General features: G+C 45.8%; 1 protein-coding gene across 6 annotated transcripts in view; it reads left to right on the forward strand.

Moving 5' to 3' along the window:
* Positions 1–21096, forward strand: part of LOC139265576 (non-POU domain-containing octamer-binding protein-like) — a 115486-nt gene that overhangs the window by 6287 nt on the left and 88103 nt on the right. For all 6 annotated transcript variants that reach the window (XM_070882674.1, XM_070882669.1, XM_070882671.1 and 3 more), the window contains exons 3-6: positions 3960–4261; positions 5984–6079; positions 7126–7322; positions 8684–8768. In XM_070882674.1, the coding sequence (XP_070738775.1) occupies positions 3960–4261; positions 5984–6079; positions 7126–7322; positions 8684–8768 (680 nt within the window). The remainder of the gene's footprint in view (positions 1–3959; positions 4262–5983; positions 6080–7125; positions 7323–8683; positions 8769–21096) is intronic.

Below are 21096 nucleotides of genomic sequence, written 5' to 3' on the forward strand. Positions count from 1 at the left end.
CTACATCGACCTTTATCACAAAGGATGGTATTTGTGACTTTGATGAGCGCAGTTTCGGTACTGTGGCAGAGGCATTGGGGGGTCATTGCCAAAGCACATGAAATACTTCCTTCCAATTCTTTTTAGACAATTTTCTACCCCTTGCACTTAAAATTTTTAACAAGTGCCAAGAGATATGGCATTGTACATTTGTACTCCAAAGATTTTGGGCCTTAATCCCGTTTTGCTTTTCATTATTGGCCTTGCTTAGTGAGTTGCTGAACCTATAAATACCAGACAGATTTCATAGTCTGATGTTTGGTGATCTTAGCGAGGAGAAAATAGGGCACCACAATTGGCCTTAAAATTCCTAATCTAGGATCGGGAAGCGGTATGGCAATACTTAGCCTATCTAACTTAAATGGCTATTCTTAATGTGTAACTGAGAATAATAAGTGTTGGCAGCCTGTTTTGGCGAATTACAGCTGGGTACTGATCCTGTTATCACTGTGTCTGTATGTACACTTTCCAGCCGGGGGGGGGAGGGGGGTGGTCACTGGATAGTGGCTAGGAATGGACCCCCATGCTATTTCCCACCACCCCCACCTGGCTTGGATATTGTGCTTTCCTACCCCTATGATTGAGAGTAGTTAAAGTGTCGCACCGTAGATGTTCCATGGTACTTTATTGGTTTGTATGATTTTAAGATACTTGCTGCCTTTACCAACTGAGATTTTTAAATTTGTTTTTGCTGTAGCGAAAGACCATTTCATGCTGATAATGTTAGTCGCTAGGATACAGCTGTTTTTTTGTAAACAGTCTATGTAAACCGTTATGGAGTAATTGAACTCCGCATAAAGAATGTGAGGAGCTATGTTTCCAGCGGCATGTAGCAGATTATTTTTAAAAATCATATATTTGGGGGTTTGCTCCATTTGAGCCTGCACTCAATAGTCTGGGTTCAGCATTATTGATCTCCTGTAAGCAGACCCCACATCTCTGACAATCAATTTACCGTAGTGCCCAATAGCTAGTCATATGATGACATGACTTTGAAGATTGTGCGATTGCAAGCTTTGTGAACTGGATACGGTAAAATGGCATGTATCCTAAACTGGTGAGGATAACTGTTTCAATAGTTGCTTCATTACCTTTTTGGAGTACAGGATTGAGGACAACATTGACAATGGGGCAATGTAACGTCTGTGGTTTTGGAATTCCCAAAGGTCTTGAAAAGCCACATCAGTCTACTTTCAGAACACCTTCAGATCTCCTGCACCTGGATGCTAAGCTGGAAACCTCTTAGAAACCTGTGCTTGATGTCCTTTGACCCAAATTCCCAAGTCTTTGTGACCAAGGAACCCACTTTTCAGATCAAAAATACCACAATAGCTAGACCAAAGGGAGGACTGAAGGTTCAGAGCTCTAGTATATAGATCTACAACAACAACTTGTATTTATATAGTGCGTTTAATGTAGTAAAGCATTGCAAGGCGCTTCACGGGAGTATTATGAGATAAAAATTTGACACCGAGATGCATAAGTAGAAATTAGCACTTGGTCAAAGAGGTATGTTGTAAGGAGCGTCTTGAAGGGGGAAAGAGGGGCGGAGCGGTTTAGGCAGGGAGTTCCAGTGCTTGGGGCCTAGGCAACAATGGTTGAGTGATTACAATCAAGGATGCTCAGGAGCGCAGACATCTCGCGGTGGGAGAAGAGGGGCTGTGAGGCTGGAGGAGATTAGAGATAGGGAGGGGCGAGGCCATGGAGGGATTTGAAAATAAGGATGAGAATTTTGAAATCAAGGCGTTGCTTAACAGGAAGCCAATGTAGGTCAGCAAGCATAGGGGTGATGGTGTAAGTTAGGACTGGGGCAGCCGAGTTTTGGATCACCTCTAGTTTAGGTAGGGTAGAATGTGGGAGGCCAGCAGGAGTGCATTGAAATAGTCCAGTCTAGAGGCAACAAAAGGCTTGGATGAGGGCTTCAGCAGCAGATGAACTGAGGCAAGAGTGGGGACGGGCGATGTTACGAAGGTGGAAATAGGCGGTCTTCGTTATGCTGTGGATATGTGGTCGATAGCTAATTTCGGGGTCAAATATTACACCAAGGTTGTGGTTCATCCTCGGAGAGAAGTTGGGGAGAGGGATGGGGTCAGTGGCTAAGGAACGGAGTTTGTGGCAGGGACAGAAAATAATGGCTTCGGTCTTCCCAATATTCAATTGGAGATGAGTCCTGCTCATCCAGAACTGGATGTTGGACAAGTAGTCTGACATTTTAGAGACTGGAGGGGTCGAGAGAAGTGGTAGTGAGGTAGAGCTGGGTGCCATCAGTGTTTATGTGGAAAATGACGCTGTGTTTCCGGATGATGTCGCCAAGGGGCAACATGTAGATGAGAAATAGGAGGGGGCCAAGGGTAGACCTTGGGGGGGTATTCAGAGGTAACTATGTGGTGGCGGGAAGAGAAGCCATTGCCGGTCATTCTCAACTACGAGTAGATAGATAAGAATGAAACTAGGCGAGTGCAGTTCCACCCAGCTGGACGACGGTGGAGAGGCGTTGAAGGATAGAGTGGTCAACCGTGTCAAAGGCTGCAGACAAGTCGAGAAGGACAAGGAGGAATATTTTGCCTTTGTCACAGTCACAAAGGATGCCATTTGTGACTTTGAGAGCCGTTTCGGTACTGTGGCAGGCGAGGAAACTGGATTGGAGGGATTAAAACATGGAATTGTGGGAAACATGGGCACGGATTTGGGAGGCGACAATACGTTCAAGGACTTCGGAGAGGAAAGGGACGTTGGCGATGGGGCGTTAGATTGCAAGGATGGTGGGGTCGAGGGTTGATTTTTGAGGAGGGGTGATGACAGCAGATTTGAGGGAGAGATGGACAGTACCCGAGGAGAGTGAACCAATAACAATGTCAGCTAACATGGATGCCAGAAAAGGAAGTTGGGTGGCCAGCAGTTTGGTGGGAATAGGGTCAAGGGAGCAGGAAGTGGGTCTCGTGAATAGGATGAGCTCCAAGGTTATGAGGGGAGATCGGAGAAAGACTGGAGAAAGATGTGTGGGCAGGGCTAGGGCAGGGGGCTTCCTTGGAGGAAGTTTGGCCCAGTGGGCTGGGGGAAGAGGCAGAGGTGGTCGGATGGTCTCAATCAAGTCCATGAGCTCCTCATACCTATTGTCTGAGGTGAGGATGGCGACTGTGGGGAGAGCGTTTAAAAAGACCAACGGAGAATAGAAGCCGGGGTTTATCTTTATTCCAGAATGGTTCTGGAATAGTGAACGATTTTGGAAGACGAGAGTAGGACTCGATAGTGCTTTATGTGGTCCAGCCAGATCTGGTGGTGAATGGCTACTTGTGCTGCATCCTCAACAAGGCCAATATATCCTTTGAGATGCAATGCCCAGAACTGACCCATACAGATGGGGGTCTGACCAAGGCTACATACAACTGAAGCATAATTTTCTCCCTTCTATTCCAGAAATTATCGAAGCTCCTTTAGAGTTGCAGTAATATGATTTATCTGGGGGGAGATGTGAGGATTCTGTTAGGTCTATCCATGCTCGGGTGCAAAGAGAATTTCTAGGTTTACCTATGTACAGAGCCAGGTATCGGAAGGTGTTAGTAGGCTCAGTGGCCTTTAATGATCTTATCCTCCCAACATTTTCCCCACATTATACTCTTAAAGATGTCACCAAGCCCATGAATACAGATGTTGACCAGAAACTGCTGTTTCACTAAAGGAGGAAGATGAGTAGAGGTGACCTGCCTTTGGAACTTTTTTTGCATCCAAATTCCTTGGCAAAGAGGTATGTGAGTTGATCAGTTGCTTTTCATTTTGAAAGCAGAGACACAATTCCAGGCTAGTTTAAATTATTTCCAGTAGGTGGGTGGGGGTTGCAGCGAGGGCTTGGGTTCTATTTTTTTTAGAACAACATTTTATTTGCTGAAATACTAAAAAATTAATGCCTGCTTTCATTATAGGAGACGAGAACTCTGGCTGAAATTGCAAAAGCAGAACTTGATGATACTACACTAAGAGGGAGGCAGATAAGAATTCGATTTGCAACACATGGTGCTGCTCTCACAGTGAAGAATCTTCCTCAGTTTGTATCGAATGAGCTGTTGGATGAGGCGTTCTCTATCTTTGGACCAGTGGAGAGAGCTGTGGTGATAGTAGATGATCGTGGGAAACCAACTGGCAAAGGCATTGTCGAGTTTGCAGCAAAACCTGCTGCGCGCAAGGCTCTGGACAGATGTACAGATGGTGCATTCTTACTGACAGCGTAAGTAATGAGCATAAAGATTCATTTTTGTGGAGCGGTTGTAGGCAGGAATGCTATTTTGATTTTGGCTTTTAATGTAGTTTTATCTATTTCTGTTCACTTTAATAAAAGTCCATTGTTGCATCTTCTAATGTGGAAGTGGGTAATAACCCCATCTACTGAGCCCTACAAACTAGATGATGCCAGGTTTCATACCTGGCTTTTAGTTGATCTCAGTTGGAATACTGCAATTGGCCAAAGTGCTTGTGGGTTATGAAGGGGGATAATCAGTGCAAATTTCATTTCTTGAGTGTGCATGGCCTTTTTAAAATTGGCTGCAAGGAAAATGACTGAGGTGAGCCAAAGATGGTTTGACTTGGTTCCTCCAGTGTAGCTGGTAACACATCAACTACTATCTTTGGTTAATGTACCTCAGTTTGATTCCCTTAACTAAGTTTGGCTCCAAACTAGCTTTAGAGTGGTATATGGAAATAGGTTAGTCGTCATGCCTTTTTAAAAAAAAAAGTTCTTAATATTGTCTTGATGAAAGTTTCAAACATGTTCTTCTTTGTTACAAAGCCACTGTGTTATAGGCTAGAGGAGTAAAGTTATGAGATTATCTATTAAGACACCGCGTGTAGAAAAAGGCCCGATTGACGATGTTTCACATTTCAGCCTGAAAGCGTGCTGATTGTCTTGTTACGAATCGTCTCTTCTGAAATTCGTTGGTTGGCAGAGTTTGTGTCTGGTTTTGGGAGGTGGAAAGAATACCAATAATGATCCCAGTATCTCCTGCTGTCATGTGCAAAAACGTGCACAGAACTGGCTTTGAATAAAATTAAACAAATGGAACCGATTTGAGGCAGAAATTAAGTGAACAATAATCCAGTTTATCCTCACACCTCCCTGATAACCTAATTTTGGGAACCCCTGCTCTAATCAGCTTAAGTGCAACAGGTTGTCAATATCAAACTAAAATTTACTGACTCTTGACCTGGAGCCATGCATGGCTGAAGATTGGGGATCCACAGGGCAAAAGCATTTTTGGAGGGAGCTGGGAAAAGAAGGTTTTGTAAACATCGCAGATTTACTAAGCCTTGAAGTCAGTCCCAGTTGTGTTGCAAAGTGCACTACATAAGCTACTGGCCTTCCAAGAACATACCTCCTGTTCTTCAAGGCAGAAGTCATTTTGTGCCAGATCTAGATTTGTGGGAAGGTCTGGTCCTAGGATGGAGACCAGGGATCATCTTTTATTAGTTTCAAATTTGTTAACAGTCCTCGGAAGTCAGCCAGTGGTTGTTAACTTGAAACAAATCCTAGTGTGATTTGAGGCCCCACCCCCAATCCCACCGTTGCATAGATGCTTCACTTGGAATTTGGATTGACGTTTGTAAGATGGATGGATAGAAGATATTTTTTGGTCCCACCACAGTCCGTGTGTCAATTCAACAGTTTAGGATCAAAGCTGGTATGACTTCTCTGAACAAAAGCTTTTATGAAATTTTCCTTTTTCTTTACTAATAATATACTTAGTTTTCAAAAGATTGAATGGAGTTAGTCACCTGATGGAATTGACAAACAGTTGTGACTACTAGAATAAAAAAAAGCATTGAACTGGAACATTCAGATTTTAGAAATTGATGCAGTGAGATATATTTTTCAATGTACTGTTTGTTATTTATAATAAAACTGAAGTCCTGATTCAAGTGTAGTATTTATTTGTTGCATTTTTCCCCTTTTTAGGTTTCCAAGACCTGTGACTGTTGAACCTTTTGATCAATGTGATGATGAAGATGGACTTCAAGAGAAACTGGTCCAGAAAAATCAGCATTATCACAAGTATGCATTGACTGTGAATTGTTTTTAAACGAGTTTACATTTTCTGTTCCCTCTTTGTTAAAAATGTATCTGAATTGAGCCATAAAGTATTCTAAAACTTCAGGTAGGAGTAAGCTTGCAGCAGTGTGTTAAAAATCTTCAGTCTTGTTTTGACCTTCCAGTAGGAGAGCACTGACAAAAGTATAGATGCCGTGAATAAATTGGAAAACCTTCTTATGTAGTGTTTGCCTGGTTGTGATTTGGTGTGCTAAATAAACGGATAGGCACAGGTCCAGTTCCTAATATGGACTTTTTTTTTGAGGACTTCAGTGCTATCATTTGTGACTTGCATGCACCTCTGGTGTAAAAGAGCAGCATGTTATCAATAGAATTTTACTTGTAATTTATTTTGTTTGCCATTTGGTTACAAAATAGAAGCCCAATTTAATTGTCATGTTTACTATGGACTGACACAAAAATAGCTATTAAATTTATGGGGAGCAGAAAGAGCCCTCATGCAAAACTTTAGTCTTTTCAAAATAACCTAATTGAAGTAATTCCTATCTAAATAAGTACATGCAATGTGTGGTGGACATCTGCTCCATCTGTTTTCATTATACTCTCTGGCACAGAGTTCTTTATCTAAAATAGTAAGAGGTGGAACTCAAATGTAGACCTAAGTAGGCCATTCTTTACTTTTCATAAGTTGGTTACAGAATGGTATTAGGAGAGCTTGGGAGCAGGTCACCTTTATGCCCTTGGGCTGACAAAAGGCAAGAGTAAACTGAAAGAAAGGGTCAAAATTTCCTCAGCGTCGTAAGTCCTAGACCGCGTTAGCTTGAGCACTGCAGTGAAATTGCTAATTAGCTGGCACTTGGCAACCTCTGACCTAACCACATCAATATTGTTACTTGGGTAATGAGGGTGACTGTTCTCAAGCTAGTGGAAATTTTTTTATTTGTATAAGTGTATATACATTTGTACTGATTCTTTTTATGTCGGTAGGTTGCTTTGGTTTCTTGCCTCCTATTCTGGTTTGTAAATGATTTATGATTGACAATTTTAAGGGAACGGGAACAGCCACCCCGATTTGCCCAGCATGGTTCATTTGAGTATGAATATGCCATGAGGTGGAAGGCTCTGCTTGAAATGGAGAAACAACAGCAGGAGCAAGTGGATAGAAATGTGAAGGAAGCACGAGAGAAGCTGGAAGTAGAATTGGAAGCCGCACGACATGAGCATCAAGTCATGCTGATGAGGCAAGGTGTGTTGAGGAAGTGGCAAATTTTCTTTACTGCTGCATGTCTAAAGGCATTGACTTGCTGGATAGAGATCATGAATGTGAACTGTGGCTGAATTTTCTTTGTTTGCGCTCTCTTCAGCCTCTCTTTTCACTCTTTGTCCATCTCCCTCCACTCTTCTTTCTCTCCCTCTTTCTCCCTTCCTCTCCTTCCTCTCTTTCACCCCCCCCCCCCCCCCCCCCAACCTCTCCGGCCCATGAGCACTAAGGCCACCTATAGACCCTGGACCATCTTGGTTTGTGTTGCCTGCTTGCTTTACCAGTTGAGCCATTGGGTAAGTTATTGAAGGAAACATTTTTATGGGCAAGATCATAAAATGATACCATACAGAAGAAGGCCATTTAAGCCCTTGTGCCTGTGACAGCTCCTTGAAAGAACTATCCAATTAGTCCCTCTCCCCTGCTCTTTGCCCATAGCCTTGCAATTTTTTTCCCCTTCATGTTTTTATCCAATTTCCTTTTGAAAGTTGCTTTCACTGCCCTTTCAGGCCATGCATGCCAGATCATCATGACTCCCTGTGTAAATCATTTTGTCTTCATGTTGACTCTGCTCCTTTTGCCAATTACTTTAAATCGGTCCTGATTATTGCACCTTCTGCCACTGATAGTTTTTCCTTAATATCCATCAAAACCCTTTATGATTTTGAACACCTATCAATCTCCCCATAACCATTTCTGCTCTAAGGAGAACAACCCAGCTTTTCTAGTCTCCTTTAATTTCTCTAGTCTCTCCAGCTAAATACCATTCCAGTAAATTTCCTCTGCACCCTCTCTTAGGCCTTGACATCTTTCCTAAGTGTGGTGCCGAGAATTGGCCACAATACTCCAGCTGGGGCCTAACATGTGAATTTTTTTTAGCATAACTTACTTGCTTTTGTACTCTTATACCCCTGTTTATAAAGCCAAGGATTCCATATGCTTCACAGCCTTCTCCACTTGTCCTGCCACAATCACAATTTTGTGTACATCTCTGGATGTTTCTGTTCCTGCACCCCTGTAAAATTGTATCATTTAGTTTATATTGTCATAGATTTAAGTATTTTTTTGTAGGGAAAGGGCAATTGTGTACCAATAAATACATGACAAATCCAAGGTCATGTTGAAGCATTTAGTTTATTATGGTCTGGTGGTCAGTGTTACAAGGATTGGGACTGAATAATTTATCCATCCATTTTTGAAATTCTGTAGAAAGTGTACTTAAAGCTGCGAGTCTATTTACTTAGAGATGCAGCTGTATGTTCCAGAATTTACAATATGTGGCACATAAGTATAAAAATGAAACTGCTCTTGTAAACATTTCAATTGAACCAAATTTTTATCATCAGATTTAATGAGGCGTCAAGAGGAATTGAGGCGCATGGAAGAACTCCATAATCAGGAACTGCAGAAACGAAAACAAATGGAACTGAGGTAAAGAACATATAACCTTTCCTACTCTAAACTCTTTGAAAGTAAATGCCCAAGTCAAATTTCTGGCAGACTACAGATTCTGATGGATAATGGGCACCATATTAAGTATAATGCACAATGGTTCAAAATATTGTGTTTTTTAAAATCCGATTGGATAGGTTGAATCAAGTTTCAATTACTTGCTGCACTCTAGCCAGTTATTACAGAACAGTAGTACACTATCTAGTGTTGATGTTGAATGTGGGTAATGGGTTCCCACTGTTAGTTTTTTGAAGGAAGGAGACCGAATGACTAGAAATTAGCAGTGCTTTGGGGTGGGGCTGGGTGGGGTGGGAGAATAAATTACATCTACAGTGTGCTGATCTTGTGGTCTGAGCCATGTTGGGGCTGGGGTGGGGGAAAGCTGCTTCCCTGCTAGCAGAGTCTCCAAAGGGCTGCTTTAATGAGTACCCTAGTTGCTGGCGAAAAGTAGGATTCACACCCGGATACTGTGGTTTTTGAGGTCTTCACTTGCCAGCCATTGTTTTCTGTTCATTAAGCAGAGTAACTATTTGTACTGTCCTTTTGTGCCTGCACCCTCTGGACTCCGCCCCCGAGGCCTCCTGCTGAAAAGCAGCGGAGAGGGGTGGGAGAGAGGGAACTCGCAAGTTGGATTACGTTCTTCCAACCCCCTTTATACGCACACCCAATTTCTCGGAAAGCTCGGTGCGTGTGTTACAGGGGACATCATTTGAATGGATGAAATCCAGAAGTCACGACACCATCACTCTTCACTTCATACCCAATAAACCTGTTAACAATCCGTGACCCCCACACAATGCCCCATCTTGGGCAGGGGTGGGGTGTGTAAGGAACTTCGGCTGGAGAGGCAGCACTTGTGCTAATGTAAGGGACGTCAGCTGGGAGAGGGATGCACTTGGGGTAAGGGACTTCGGCTGGAACTTGGGAAGCTTTTGTTGGGTTGGTGGAGATTATCCTATCTGGCTTCTGAAGTCAAAATCGATCGAATTACAATTTGCAAAGTCTGTCAGAACTTGGGCTGGGCGGTTCCAGTTACACATTCCAGAGAAACTTCAGGGTGTGGCTTATCCTTCAAGGGAACCAATCAGCAACAGGTCATGTGATAATGGATAGCCAATCACAGATGAGGCGGCCATTTTGGTAGTACAAATAAATGCATGCTTCATTAAAGTAAATTGCAGGCAAGCGAGCACAGATGCAATAAACCTGGCCAGGTTGTGTAGTTGTGTCAGTGAGGGGAGATTGAGGAAGGACAGGTATGGCTTCTAACGACCTTATTTTGTTTGGTACATATTTGATTGTGCCACATCTTGGGCATCATGCTTGTATACACATTTTCTGTCGTTTCATCTGACTTGGCTGAATTTACTGCTATAAATGACAACCAGTGGGTATGGAACATACTAATCAAAGTCAGTGAGGCAGCGTCCAGAGTTCCGGAATACTCCGGATCAATTGGCGGCAGGGTCATCCAGTCCGTAAAATGTTTCGGAATCCGGACCTGCCGACCTCGCGGTCACGCCGCTGCCCGACCTCGGGCCTTGCCTCGCCGCCACTGCCCTTCTGTAAGTGGTTTCCCTTATGTGTTTTCGACACATTAGTTCTAGACCTTGGAATGATTACTGTACTGAACAGATGAATGAGTCACGGACAAATACCTCGGTCACAACCAGCAATATTTTATTAAAGCTAAACACACACCTGCACCCAGCAAAACCACGCACACCCTGGTGTGCAAAACAAACAAATGCAGTACAATACAGTGTGGCCTGTCCGACAGGCCCCTCACACGAAGTACCCCAACGTCTAAAACACCTCCTCTGTAAACCATGAATAATTTGGTTGGGAGAACCCATGATACCCCCTCACACCGTGGCTGTGATCTTAAAAGATATGTGTGCAGAAATGCTCACCGATTTCACTGGCTTACTTGCTACTTCCGATGAAAATGTGTCTCTTCTGGTTTCTTCTCTTCGTCACAATACGGAGGGTTGGATTCTTGTAGGGGCGAAGCAGCGAGGCAAGAGAGAGCCGTGTCCACATGGCATGCTTTTGTATCCCAAGTTCGTTTGCCTTTTCAGTCTGAATAAAGTTTGATTCGAGGCTTCCTGTGGGTGTGTGTTCCTTTGGCCTTTGTTTGCAGGGAGTAGCGTGCAGCGGCCCGGCCCGGAAATCCGTGCGATCCCGGCCTGCAAGACCATCAGCAGGCCGGGGCTAATGGAGTGAGCAGCGTGCGGCGGCATACCACTGCAGGGAGCAGCGCGTGCTGCTGCAGGAGGACGACGGCTACGAAGCCAGGTCGCTGATTGCAGTGCGGGCAGGCACAGCAGGAGGGGCGAAGGAGCGGAAAAAGTCCATAGAGGGAAGTGACCGGGGCCCAGGAGAGGCATGAATCTGGGACCCAGAAGAGGCGAGGGCCCAGGGGGGCAGCATGGGCCAGCCCACACTGCGATATGTGTGCACGGTCGGTCTGTGCAGCAGAGCTGGTCTCCAGTTAGTCTTGGGTAATTCTTGCCACTGGACCGAAACCTAGCTCTGTCAAGCCTGTGTGGTGGTTGGTGTGCAACAGCCACCACACGTTTATTTAAAAAAAAAAATCCAAGCACAGGCATCTTCCACCCTTCACGATGTAGTTCGGGATCTGGAATATTAGGTCCTTCATTGAAATACCTGTAAACTCAACCCTTTTTGGCGTGGAAGCAAGTCATCCTTGCTTCAAGGGACTGCCTATGATGGTTTCAAGGTTTCCTGTGGATATGTCTTCTGCTTTTACCCAATAAAGTTCCTTGTTTTCGAGGCTTCCTGTGTTTGAGTCCAGTGATGGGTTTTCGCTTCCAGGCAGTCTGGGCTTAATGACTCTCTTGTTCTGGTAACTCATCCAGGTAATCACTGATCGTCGAGGTCACCTTGCCTTACAATGGACTCCCATTAGCCTGCCTTATGTTGGCCACTGTCATTCCAGACTCCCTGCCCATCATTCCAAGTCCAACATGGAGCTGCACTGGGCCCCTCTCACAAACAGCTTCCAGTTTTCTTTCTGTGGTGAGAAAAATATTAAACACAATGTCCAATAAATTCTTGGGGGTTCGATGCTTCCAGTCCTTGCACCTCGCTGCCACTGCTCTTAACTCGGGGCCTCCTCACTGGTCCGCCCGACTGGCTCCTCCGTGCTGGGGCCCCGCACGATGACTTCATCGATGGGGCCGGCGGCCCGAACAGCTCTTCAGTGAGCATCCCCTCCACCCCCCCCCCCCCCTCCATTTCTGGGCTCGGGTGTTTCCGGATTTGTGACGTCAGAAAGGCGTTCCAAAGTCCGGAAAAACAAGGAACCGGGAATGGCCTCTGTCTCAAGGGTTCAGGATTCTGGACGCTGCACCTGAACCAAGGAAATGTGAAAACTATGAATAGAGAATCGGTAGTTGGAAAATAGTAATCAGTGGAATGGAACGGTTAATAGGAATTAAAAGAAATTGTTAAATATTTTTTGTAAATTTCTTGGCCGTCATACTGCTTTCATTCTCTTCAGAAGAAAGTAATAAAAATAAACTTGTAACAAAAATACACCGAATAATTTGCAATTCAAAACTAGCCTGGACAGTGGGTTTGTGTATGTTTAAAATTTCTCCCAGGAGTTAAACATTGCTGGATTCTCCAGGTCTCTGAGAAGAGAGGAGTCTCCAATAAACAGACTCCCAGGATTGCACCAATTGTTCTGCATGCCACAATGGTAGATTACCACTCCCTGGATGCACCCAGTGTGCATGTATAACAGTATGAAGGAACAATTTTCAGATTATGCATTAAGCTTGTCACTTTCCTCTGTCTAATGCATCACCGGACAGGTAGGGCAGGATTGACAGTTAGGCTGTCATGGCTTGTTCTTGGTCTTTGTTACTATTGAAATGCACATGATTGAAACTTGAGTACTGTTCAAGAGAAAAATTCCTTTCTGATCTATGGTTTAGTTATCTGCCACTTCCTCAGCTGTGACATAATTAGAATGGGGTAGTGGGGGTGCTTCATCAATCCCTTGACTGCTTGCTGTATCCACTTTTTAGTGGTTCCTCCTCGCTGTTGCTCCCACTAACAGCAGCATCGTCTTGCAGCGCAACCTCAATTTCTATGTCAGCCAGCAATCCAAATGTTGGTCCTTCCTTAGCAACACTGGGTGTGGATTCAAAATCTGTCTTCTGTCGATTGCAGCAGGGAACTTGTGGTTGGAGGCTCGCTGCTTTGGTCAGCCATTGGTCAATCTTTGCAGGATCCTTAGCTGTATCTGATGCAGTTAGTTCCTCTACTTGTGGGATATGTTTATAGTGCTGGAAGCAATTGAGTGAATTCTGCTGTCTGCTTCCTCAATGATGACTGAATAATGTGGATTGCCTGCAGAACATTCAATAAAATGGGCATGTCCGTATCATGTATGCCAAGCTCCAAGCTCCAAGCTCCAAAGATTTTTTGCAGTGCTGTTTCTTAACAGATCACACCAACATTCATTGGTTGGGTCGTGGCTGTTGTTCGATAACATTTTTCGTTCTGTTGTATTTAGATGCAGGCACTTGATGTCCCCACAACCGTCAACTATCAAGGTGATTTATTTGCCTTGCAATGTCATGCATTGGTCAAAGTAATGCATCGGTCAAAGTAATGTGGCCATTTCTCCAAGAGCATCAGTCATCCATATCTTCCCTTTTAAGAACATAAATGGGAGCAGGAGTAGGTCACATGATGCCTTGAGCCTGCATACAATAAGATCATGGCTGAACTTGTACATCAACTCCATTTTCCAGCCCGATCTCCATAAACCCTTGATTCCTTTAGTGCCTAAAATTCTTATCACTCAAGTCTTGAATACAACTCATTGACTGAGCAACCACAGCCGTCTGAGGTACAGCATTCCAAAGACACTCGACCCGCTGAATGAAGAAATTTCATCTCCTCAGTCCAAAATGACTGACCCCTTGTCCTGATTACCCCGAGTTCTAGACTCTCCAGCCAGGGGGAAACAGCCATTCGGCAGCTACCCTTTCAAGCTCTCTAGAATTTTATATGTTTCAATGAGATCAGCTCTCGTTCTTCTAAACGCCAGATAGTATTGGCCCAAATTATGCAACCTCTCATAGGACAACCCTTTCATCCCAGGAATCAATCTAGTGAACCTTGGTTACACCTCCAAGCCATGTATATATTTCCTTGGGTGAGGAGACAAAAACTGTACACAGAACTCCAGGTGTGGTCTCAACAAAGCCCTATATAATTGCAGCAAGACCTCCTTACTCTTGTACAGTATCCCAATTGTACAGTATCCCAATCCCCTTGCAATAAAGGCTAAAATACGATTTGCCTTCCTAATTGCTTGCTGTGCCTACATGTTCATGTTCTGTGATTTGTGTACAAGGACCCTCAAATCCCTCTGCATACCAACATTTTGCTTTTCCATTCTTCCTACCAAAGTGGATAATGTGACTATTTCCCACATGTTATTCCATCCGCCACCTTTTTGCCCAATAACTTAACCGGTCCATATCCCTTTGCAGCCCCGTTATGTCCCCCTCTCAGCTTACTTTCCCACCTAGCTTTGCATCGTCAGGAAACTTGGATACATCACACTTGGTCCCCTCATCTAAGCCATTGATATAGATTGTAAATACCCGAGACCCAAGCACTGATCCTTGTGGCGCTCCAGCAGTTGCACCTCGCCATCCAGAAAATGACCCATTTATTCCTGCTCTCTGTTTTCTGTCGGTTAACTAATCCTCAATCCGTGCTAATATATTACGCCCCCCCCCCCCCCCCCAAAACCAAATCCCCTGAGCCATGCTAGCACAAATCATGAAGGTATTTATCATTCAGCTCTACACTACGTCCCATCTGAACATTTGTCGATTCTGCTTGTGCGTAGGTTGTAGACAAAAGGCCAGTTTCATCAGCATTACAAGATGAAATATAAAATTTCAGGAAATTTATCATGAACCGACGTTTTTCTGTGGCTAGCCTCCTTATGTGGACCTGGTCTTAATTGTGTGGTGATTTGAAAGCAGTTAATGTGATGCAGAAATGGGGTCTGTTTCAAATTCTTTGTCCAATTTGTTTGACCATGTCTGCTGAAAAAGATAGATAGCAAAGGAAGATTAGCTCTCTGACTTGCTTGAGTTAGCTGCTACTGAATTAAAATTAGGTTAAGTTGAGGTACTTTGGGTGGAATAATCTGCTTGGATAGAGGATGGTAGGAGGGATGTTAAATGGATGTCACAATTTAATTTCTCCTGGGTGCTCCTCCACATAGTTCTTATATTTCTTCTTGATGGTAAGGATCTTGTCCTTCTCAGACTTGCACATCCATTGAATGATGCACTGCATTCAGGTGGGTGAGAGCTGCTAAACTTGGATTCCTGAAGATCACTGGATTGAATTGGCTTTTGTAATGGTAATTGGAATTAACCAGTAAGTCGATATTAATCTTTAGTATACATTCAGTGGGAGTTTTTGATTAGAATTAATAGACAATTTGAATAAAGCAGCTTTGGATTAAGAATCGACTGGATCCTGATTTTCCGATTTGAGCAATCAAAAATGTTGCCCCAATTTTCTATTTGAAAATCAGATTTATAGGGTGAATCTTGCGACGTTTACAATGACCGTTTGCTGTATTTCTGTTACAAAAAGTACGTCCCAAAGAACTGCAGGGTGGCAATTGTTGCACCCCTATTCATAAAAAGGAAGAGATAATCTAAAGATTGCAAGCTAATTTATCTTTGTTGTGGGTAAACTTCTGGAATACATAGTTAATGAAAACGGTGAATACTTACAAGGGCATGAGCTCATCATGGACAGTTAACATAGATTTATTGGGCCCAAGTTTCTACATGATTTGCGCCTGATTTTTAGGAGCAACTGGTGGAGAACGGACTATCTTAGAAATCGCAATTCTCCACATTTTTTTTTCTGCAGTTCTAGTCAGGTAGAACAGTTCTACTTTAGAACAGAATTTTTTCTTCAAAAGGGGGCGTGTCCGGCCACTGACGCCTGATTTGAAAGTTTCCACAGTGAAAATGTACTCCAAACTAAAGTAGAATGGAGCAAGTGAAGATTTTTGTAGAACTGAAAAAACCTGTTCTACACTAAAAAATCAGGCGCAGGTTACAAATTAGGCGTCCAGAACGAGGTGGGGGGGAAGGGAACTCATTAAATTCGACAATAAATCCTTATTTATACTTATACAAATATTATACAAATAAATCCAACCTGAATAAACATTTATAAGAAAAGATTAAATAAACCATCTTCCTACCTGTGTGAAAGTGCTTCAGCCAGGAAGAATTCTGCAGCAAGCCTCACAAAACGAGGCAGCCGTTACCGAACGCGGGGGGAATGGGAGCCGACTGAATGCGGGCGGGCGGGAGGGAGCCGACCGAACGCGGGAGGGAGGGAAGGGAGCCGACCGAACGCGGGCGGGCGAGGGGGAGGGAAGGAAGGGAGCCGACCGAACGCGGGGGGGGAGGGAGGGAGGGAGCCAGCCGACCGAACGCGGGGGGTGGAGGGAAGGGAGAGGGGAAGAGAGCTGACCGAACGCGGGCGGGAGGGAGGGAAGGGAGCCGACCGAACGCGGGAGGGAGGGAGGGAAGGGAGCCGACCGAACGCGGGAGGGAGGGAAGGGAGCCGACCGAACGCGGGCGGGAGGGAGGGAGGGAGGGAAGGGAGCCGACCGAACGCGGGCGGGAGGGAGGGAGGGAAGGGAGCCGACCGAACGCGGGTGGGAGGGAGGGAGGGAAGGGAGCCGACCGAACGCGGGCGGGAGGGAAGGGAGCCGACTGAACGCGGGCGGGAGGGAGGGAGGGAAGGGAGCCGACCGAATGCGGGCGGGAGGGAGGGAAGGGAGCCGACCGAACGCGGGGGGGAGGGAGGGAGGGAAGGGAGCCGACCGAACGCGGGGGGGAGGGAGCCAGCCAGCCAACCGAACGCGGGGGGGGAGGGAAGGGAGCCGACCGAACGCGGGGGGGGGGGGGGGGGGGGGGAGGGAGCCAGCGACCGAACGCCGGGAGGGGGGGGAAGAGAAGGGAGAGGGAAGGGAGCTGACCGAACGCGGGAGGGAGCCAGCCGACCGAACGCGGGCGGGAGGGAGGGAGCCAGCCGACCGAACGCGCGGGGGGGGGAAGGGAGCCAGCCGACCGAATGCGGGGGGAGGGAAGGGAGCCGACCGAACGCGGGAGGGAGGGAGCCAGCCGACCGAACGCCGGGGGGGGCGGGGAAGAAAGAGCGAAGGGAGAGGGAAGGGAGCCGACCGAACGCGGGCGGGAGGGAAGGGAGCCGACCGAACGCGGGGGGGGAGGGGAGGGAAGGGAGCCGACCGAACGAGGGGGGGGAGGGAGGGAAGGGAGCCATTCCAGACGGCTGGCGGGAAAGAGAGTAGGCTGCAGGAAGCCTCAGAAATTGAGGAGCCATTTCCCGACGGCAAAAGGGGGAGGTCGTCAGGAAACGGCTGCCTCAACTTTCTGAGGCTTCTCACTGCTACAAGAAGCCTCAGTGCTGATGGCAATGTACTTTTATTAAAAAATGTTCAAAAACTAAACAGCTACAAAGAACTACAAACATGGCCGAGTGCCAATGTTTTTTTTCACACTGAGCATGCGCGAACGCTCCAACGCGCACGCGCAGCGTTGCCGGCAGGAAAAAAACTAATTTAAATAGTACCCGCCCCCTCCCACTTACAAAATCGGCGCGAGTGTAGGCTCCGCCCCCCTGGGCGCCGCGCCAAGCAGACAAGGAGCTGCAAAGCGCTCCAGAATCGCTCGTTTTTTTTCCGCCGCCGTTTTAGGCGCGAAAACGGGCGCCCAGCTCGGAGGGGCGCCCGTTTTTTATCGTGTGGAAACTTGGGCCCAGAAAGTGCAGATTATGCTTGAGATGAAATTTTTTTGAGGAAATTGGTTATAAATGAAGGGAATGCTGTCGATTTTATGTTTATGGCTTTTATGTTTATAGATTTTCAGAAGGCAATTGATGGTTGTAGGGTGCCACAGGAATCTGCTGGGATTTCCCTGCTACTTTTAGGAACATAGGAACAGGAGTCAGCCATTCAGCCTATTGAGCCTTTTCTGCCATTCAGTTGGAACATGGATTATCTGTATCTTAACTCCATTTACCATATCCCTTAATACCATGCCTAACCATAGAATCATTGGGCCCAAGTTTCGGCCTCAGTTGCTCCTGATTTTTTGGAGCAACTGGTGAAGAATGGAGTATCTTAGAAATTCACATTCTCGGCATTTAGTTTGCTCCAGTTCTAGTCAGTTAGAACAGTTTCACTTTGGAACAGAATTTTTTTTTCAAAAGGGGGCATGTCCGGCCACTTATGCCTGTTTTCAAAGTTTCGGCAGTGAAAACCTACTCCAAACTAACTTAGAATGGAGTAAGTGAAGATTTTTGTACACTCGAAAAAACCTTGTCTACACTTTAGAAAATCAGGCGTAGGTTACAAATCGGGCGTAGGGAATGGGGGTGAGGGGGATTTAAAGGGAAATTTGCAAACATTAAACACTTCAGTTTTACAAATAAAGAGCCATCATCAATAATAAATGATAAAAACATCAATAAATCAATCAAAAAAAATTATAATAAATAAAAGATTTTCTACTTACCGACTGCAGCACTGGGAGCCCTCCAACAGCATGCTGGGATGCCCCCCCAGTGTGTCTCTGTCAGTGTCTCTATCTCTCTAAGTCTGTCAGTGTCTGTGTTTCTGACAGCGAGGGGAGGGGGGGGGAGAAGGAGAAGGGGTGAAAGGAGAAGGGGGGGGAGGGAGCGCGGGTCAGGCCCAGTCCGGGGGCGGGGGAGAAGCGAGAGTCGGGTCCGGTCGGTCGGGGAGGGGGGGGGGGAGCCAGGTCGGGAGGAAGCAGGAGCTGGGCGTGGGAGGAGCCTTATGCATGCAGCCCCAGTGAGGCCATTCAGCCAGGGCTAGGGGCTGCGTGCTTCGGGCCCCTCCCACACAGTTTTGGGCGCCTGGAGCTACTGCACATGCGCGCCCACTATAGCGCGCATATGCAGAGGTCCCGGCACTGTTTTCAGCGCAGGGACCTAGCTCCACCCCCTACAGCTCGTGCTGCGCTGCGCCCAGCCCAAGAGGACCAGCAGGGAGCCGGAGAATCTGGAAGTATTTTTTAGGCGCACTTTGTGGCGCGAAAAACGGGCGTCCAGGTCGGTGCTCCGCTGTTCTAGTCGCGGCCCGAAACTTGGGCCCATTGAATGGTTCCAGTATAGAAGGAGGCCATTCAGCCTGTTGAGCATGTGCCGGCTCTCTGCTCGAGCACTTCAGCTAGTCCCACTCCCCGGCCCTTTCCCCGTAGCCCTGCAATTTCTTTTCCTTCGGGTACTTATCCAATTCCCTTTTGAAAGCCACAATTGAATCTGCCTCTACCACCCTTTCAGGCAGTGAATTCCAAATCCTAACCACTCGCTGCGTAAAAAAAGTTTTTCCTCATGTCGCCTGTGGTTCTTCTGCCAATCACCTTAAATCTGTGTCCTCTGGTTCTTAACCCTTCTGCCAATGGATACAGTTTGTCCCCATCTACTCTGTCTAGACCAAAAATCAATCCATCTTGGCGTTCAAATTTTCAATTGAGCTTGCCACAACAGCTTTATTGGTGGAGAGTTCCAGCTTTCCACTACCATTTGTGTGAAGAAGTGCTTCCACACATCGCCCCTCAATAGTCTAGCTCTTATTTTAAGGTTATAATCCTCTTCTTTTGGACACTCTCAACTGAGGAAATAGTTTGTCTCTCTTTCTCTCTAACCTATCAAATACTTCAAAGACTTGTATTCATACAGCACCCTTCACGACCATTGGATGTCCCAAAGCGCTTTATTTTTTGAAGTGTAGTCACTGTTGTAATGTAGGAAGCTCGGCAGCCAGTTTGTGCACAGCAAGTTCCCACAAACGGCAATGTGATAATGAGAAGATAATCTGTTGTAGTGATGTTTATTGCGGGATAACTATTAACCAGTACACTGGGGACCACTCCCTTACTCTTCGAAATGGTGCCTTGGGATCTTTTACGTCCACCTGAGAGGGCAGACTTGGTTTAACGTCTCATCCGAAAGACAACATCTCCGACAGTGCAGCGCTCCCTCCGTCAGCACTTCCCTGCTGTGTCGGCCTAGATTTTTGTGCTTGTCTCTGAATTGGAACTTGAACCCATAATCTTCTGATTCTGGCGAAAGGGCAACCCACTGAGCCATGACTGATATCCAAGTCTAATCAGAGCTTTATACAACTGTAGCATAACTTGCACCCCTTCGTATTCCATCCCCCTTGAGATGAAGGCTAATATTCTATTGGCCGTTTAAATTATTTTTTGTATTAGTGCAATAGATTTTAGTGATTTCTGTACAGGGACCCCTCTGCTCCTACAGCTTCTAACTTCTCACGATTTAAAAATACTGTGATCTATCTTTCTTGGGTCCAAAGTATATGACTCTGCAATTGAACTCTAGTTAACAGTTTTTGCCCACTCAATCTTATCAATGTTCCATTGCAACTTTCTTCTCCCATCTACCCTATTGTGCCACCTAACGTCGTGTCGTCAGCAAACTTGGATATACGACTCTCTTCCTTCATCTAAGAAATTGATAATCAAGGACAGTCAGCATGGATTTGTCAAGGGAAGGTCGTGCCTGACCAACTTGATTTGAATTTTTTGAGGAAGTAACCAGGAGGGTCGATGAGCGCAGTGTGTATGATGTAGTGTATATGGATTTTAGCAAAGCTTTTGATAATGTCCCACATGGCAGACTGGTCACGAAAGTAATAGCCCATGGGATCCAGGGCAAAGTAGCAAGTTGGATCCAAAATTGGCTCGAAGGCAGGAAGTGAAGGGTAATGGTTGAGGTGTGTTTTTGTGACTAGAAGGCTGTATCCAATGCGGTTCCACAGGGCTCGATGCTGGGTCCATTGCTTGTGTGGTATATATCAATGACTTGGACTTGAATGTTGGGGATATGATTAAGAAGTTTGCAGATGACACTAAAATAGGCTGTGGGGTTGTTAATGAAGAAGAAAGCTGCGGACTGCAGGAAGATATCAATGTACTGGTCAAGGTGGGCAGAACAGTGGCAAATGAAATTCAATCTGGATAAGTGTGAGGTAATACATTTGGGGAGGTCTAACAAGGCAAGGGAATCGACAGTAAATGGCACGACACGGAAAAGTGTAGAGGAACAAAGGAGTGCAGGTCCACAGATCCCTGAAGGGAGCAGGCCAGGTAGATAAGGTGGTTAAGAAGGCATATGGAATACTTGCCTTTATTAGTTGAGG

This window comes from Pristiophorus japonicus, chromosome 6, assembly GCF_044704955.1.
Source record: "Pristiophorus japonicus isolate sPriJap1 chromosome 6, sPriJap1.hap1, whole genome shotgun sequence".
Classification (NCBI taxonomy): Eukaryota; Metazoa; Chordata; class Chondrichthyes; family Pristiophoridae; genus Pristiophorus; species Pristiophorus japonicus.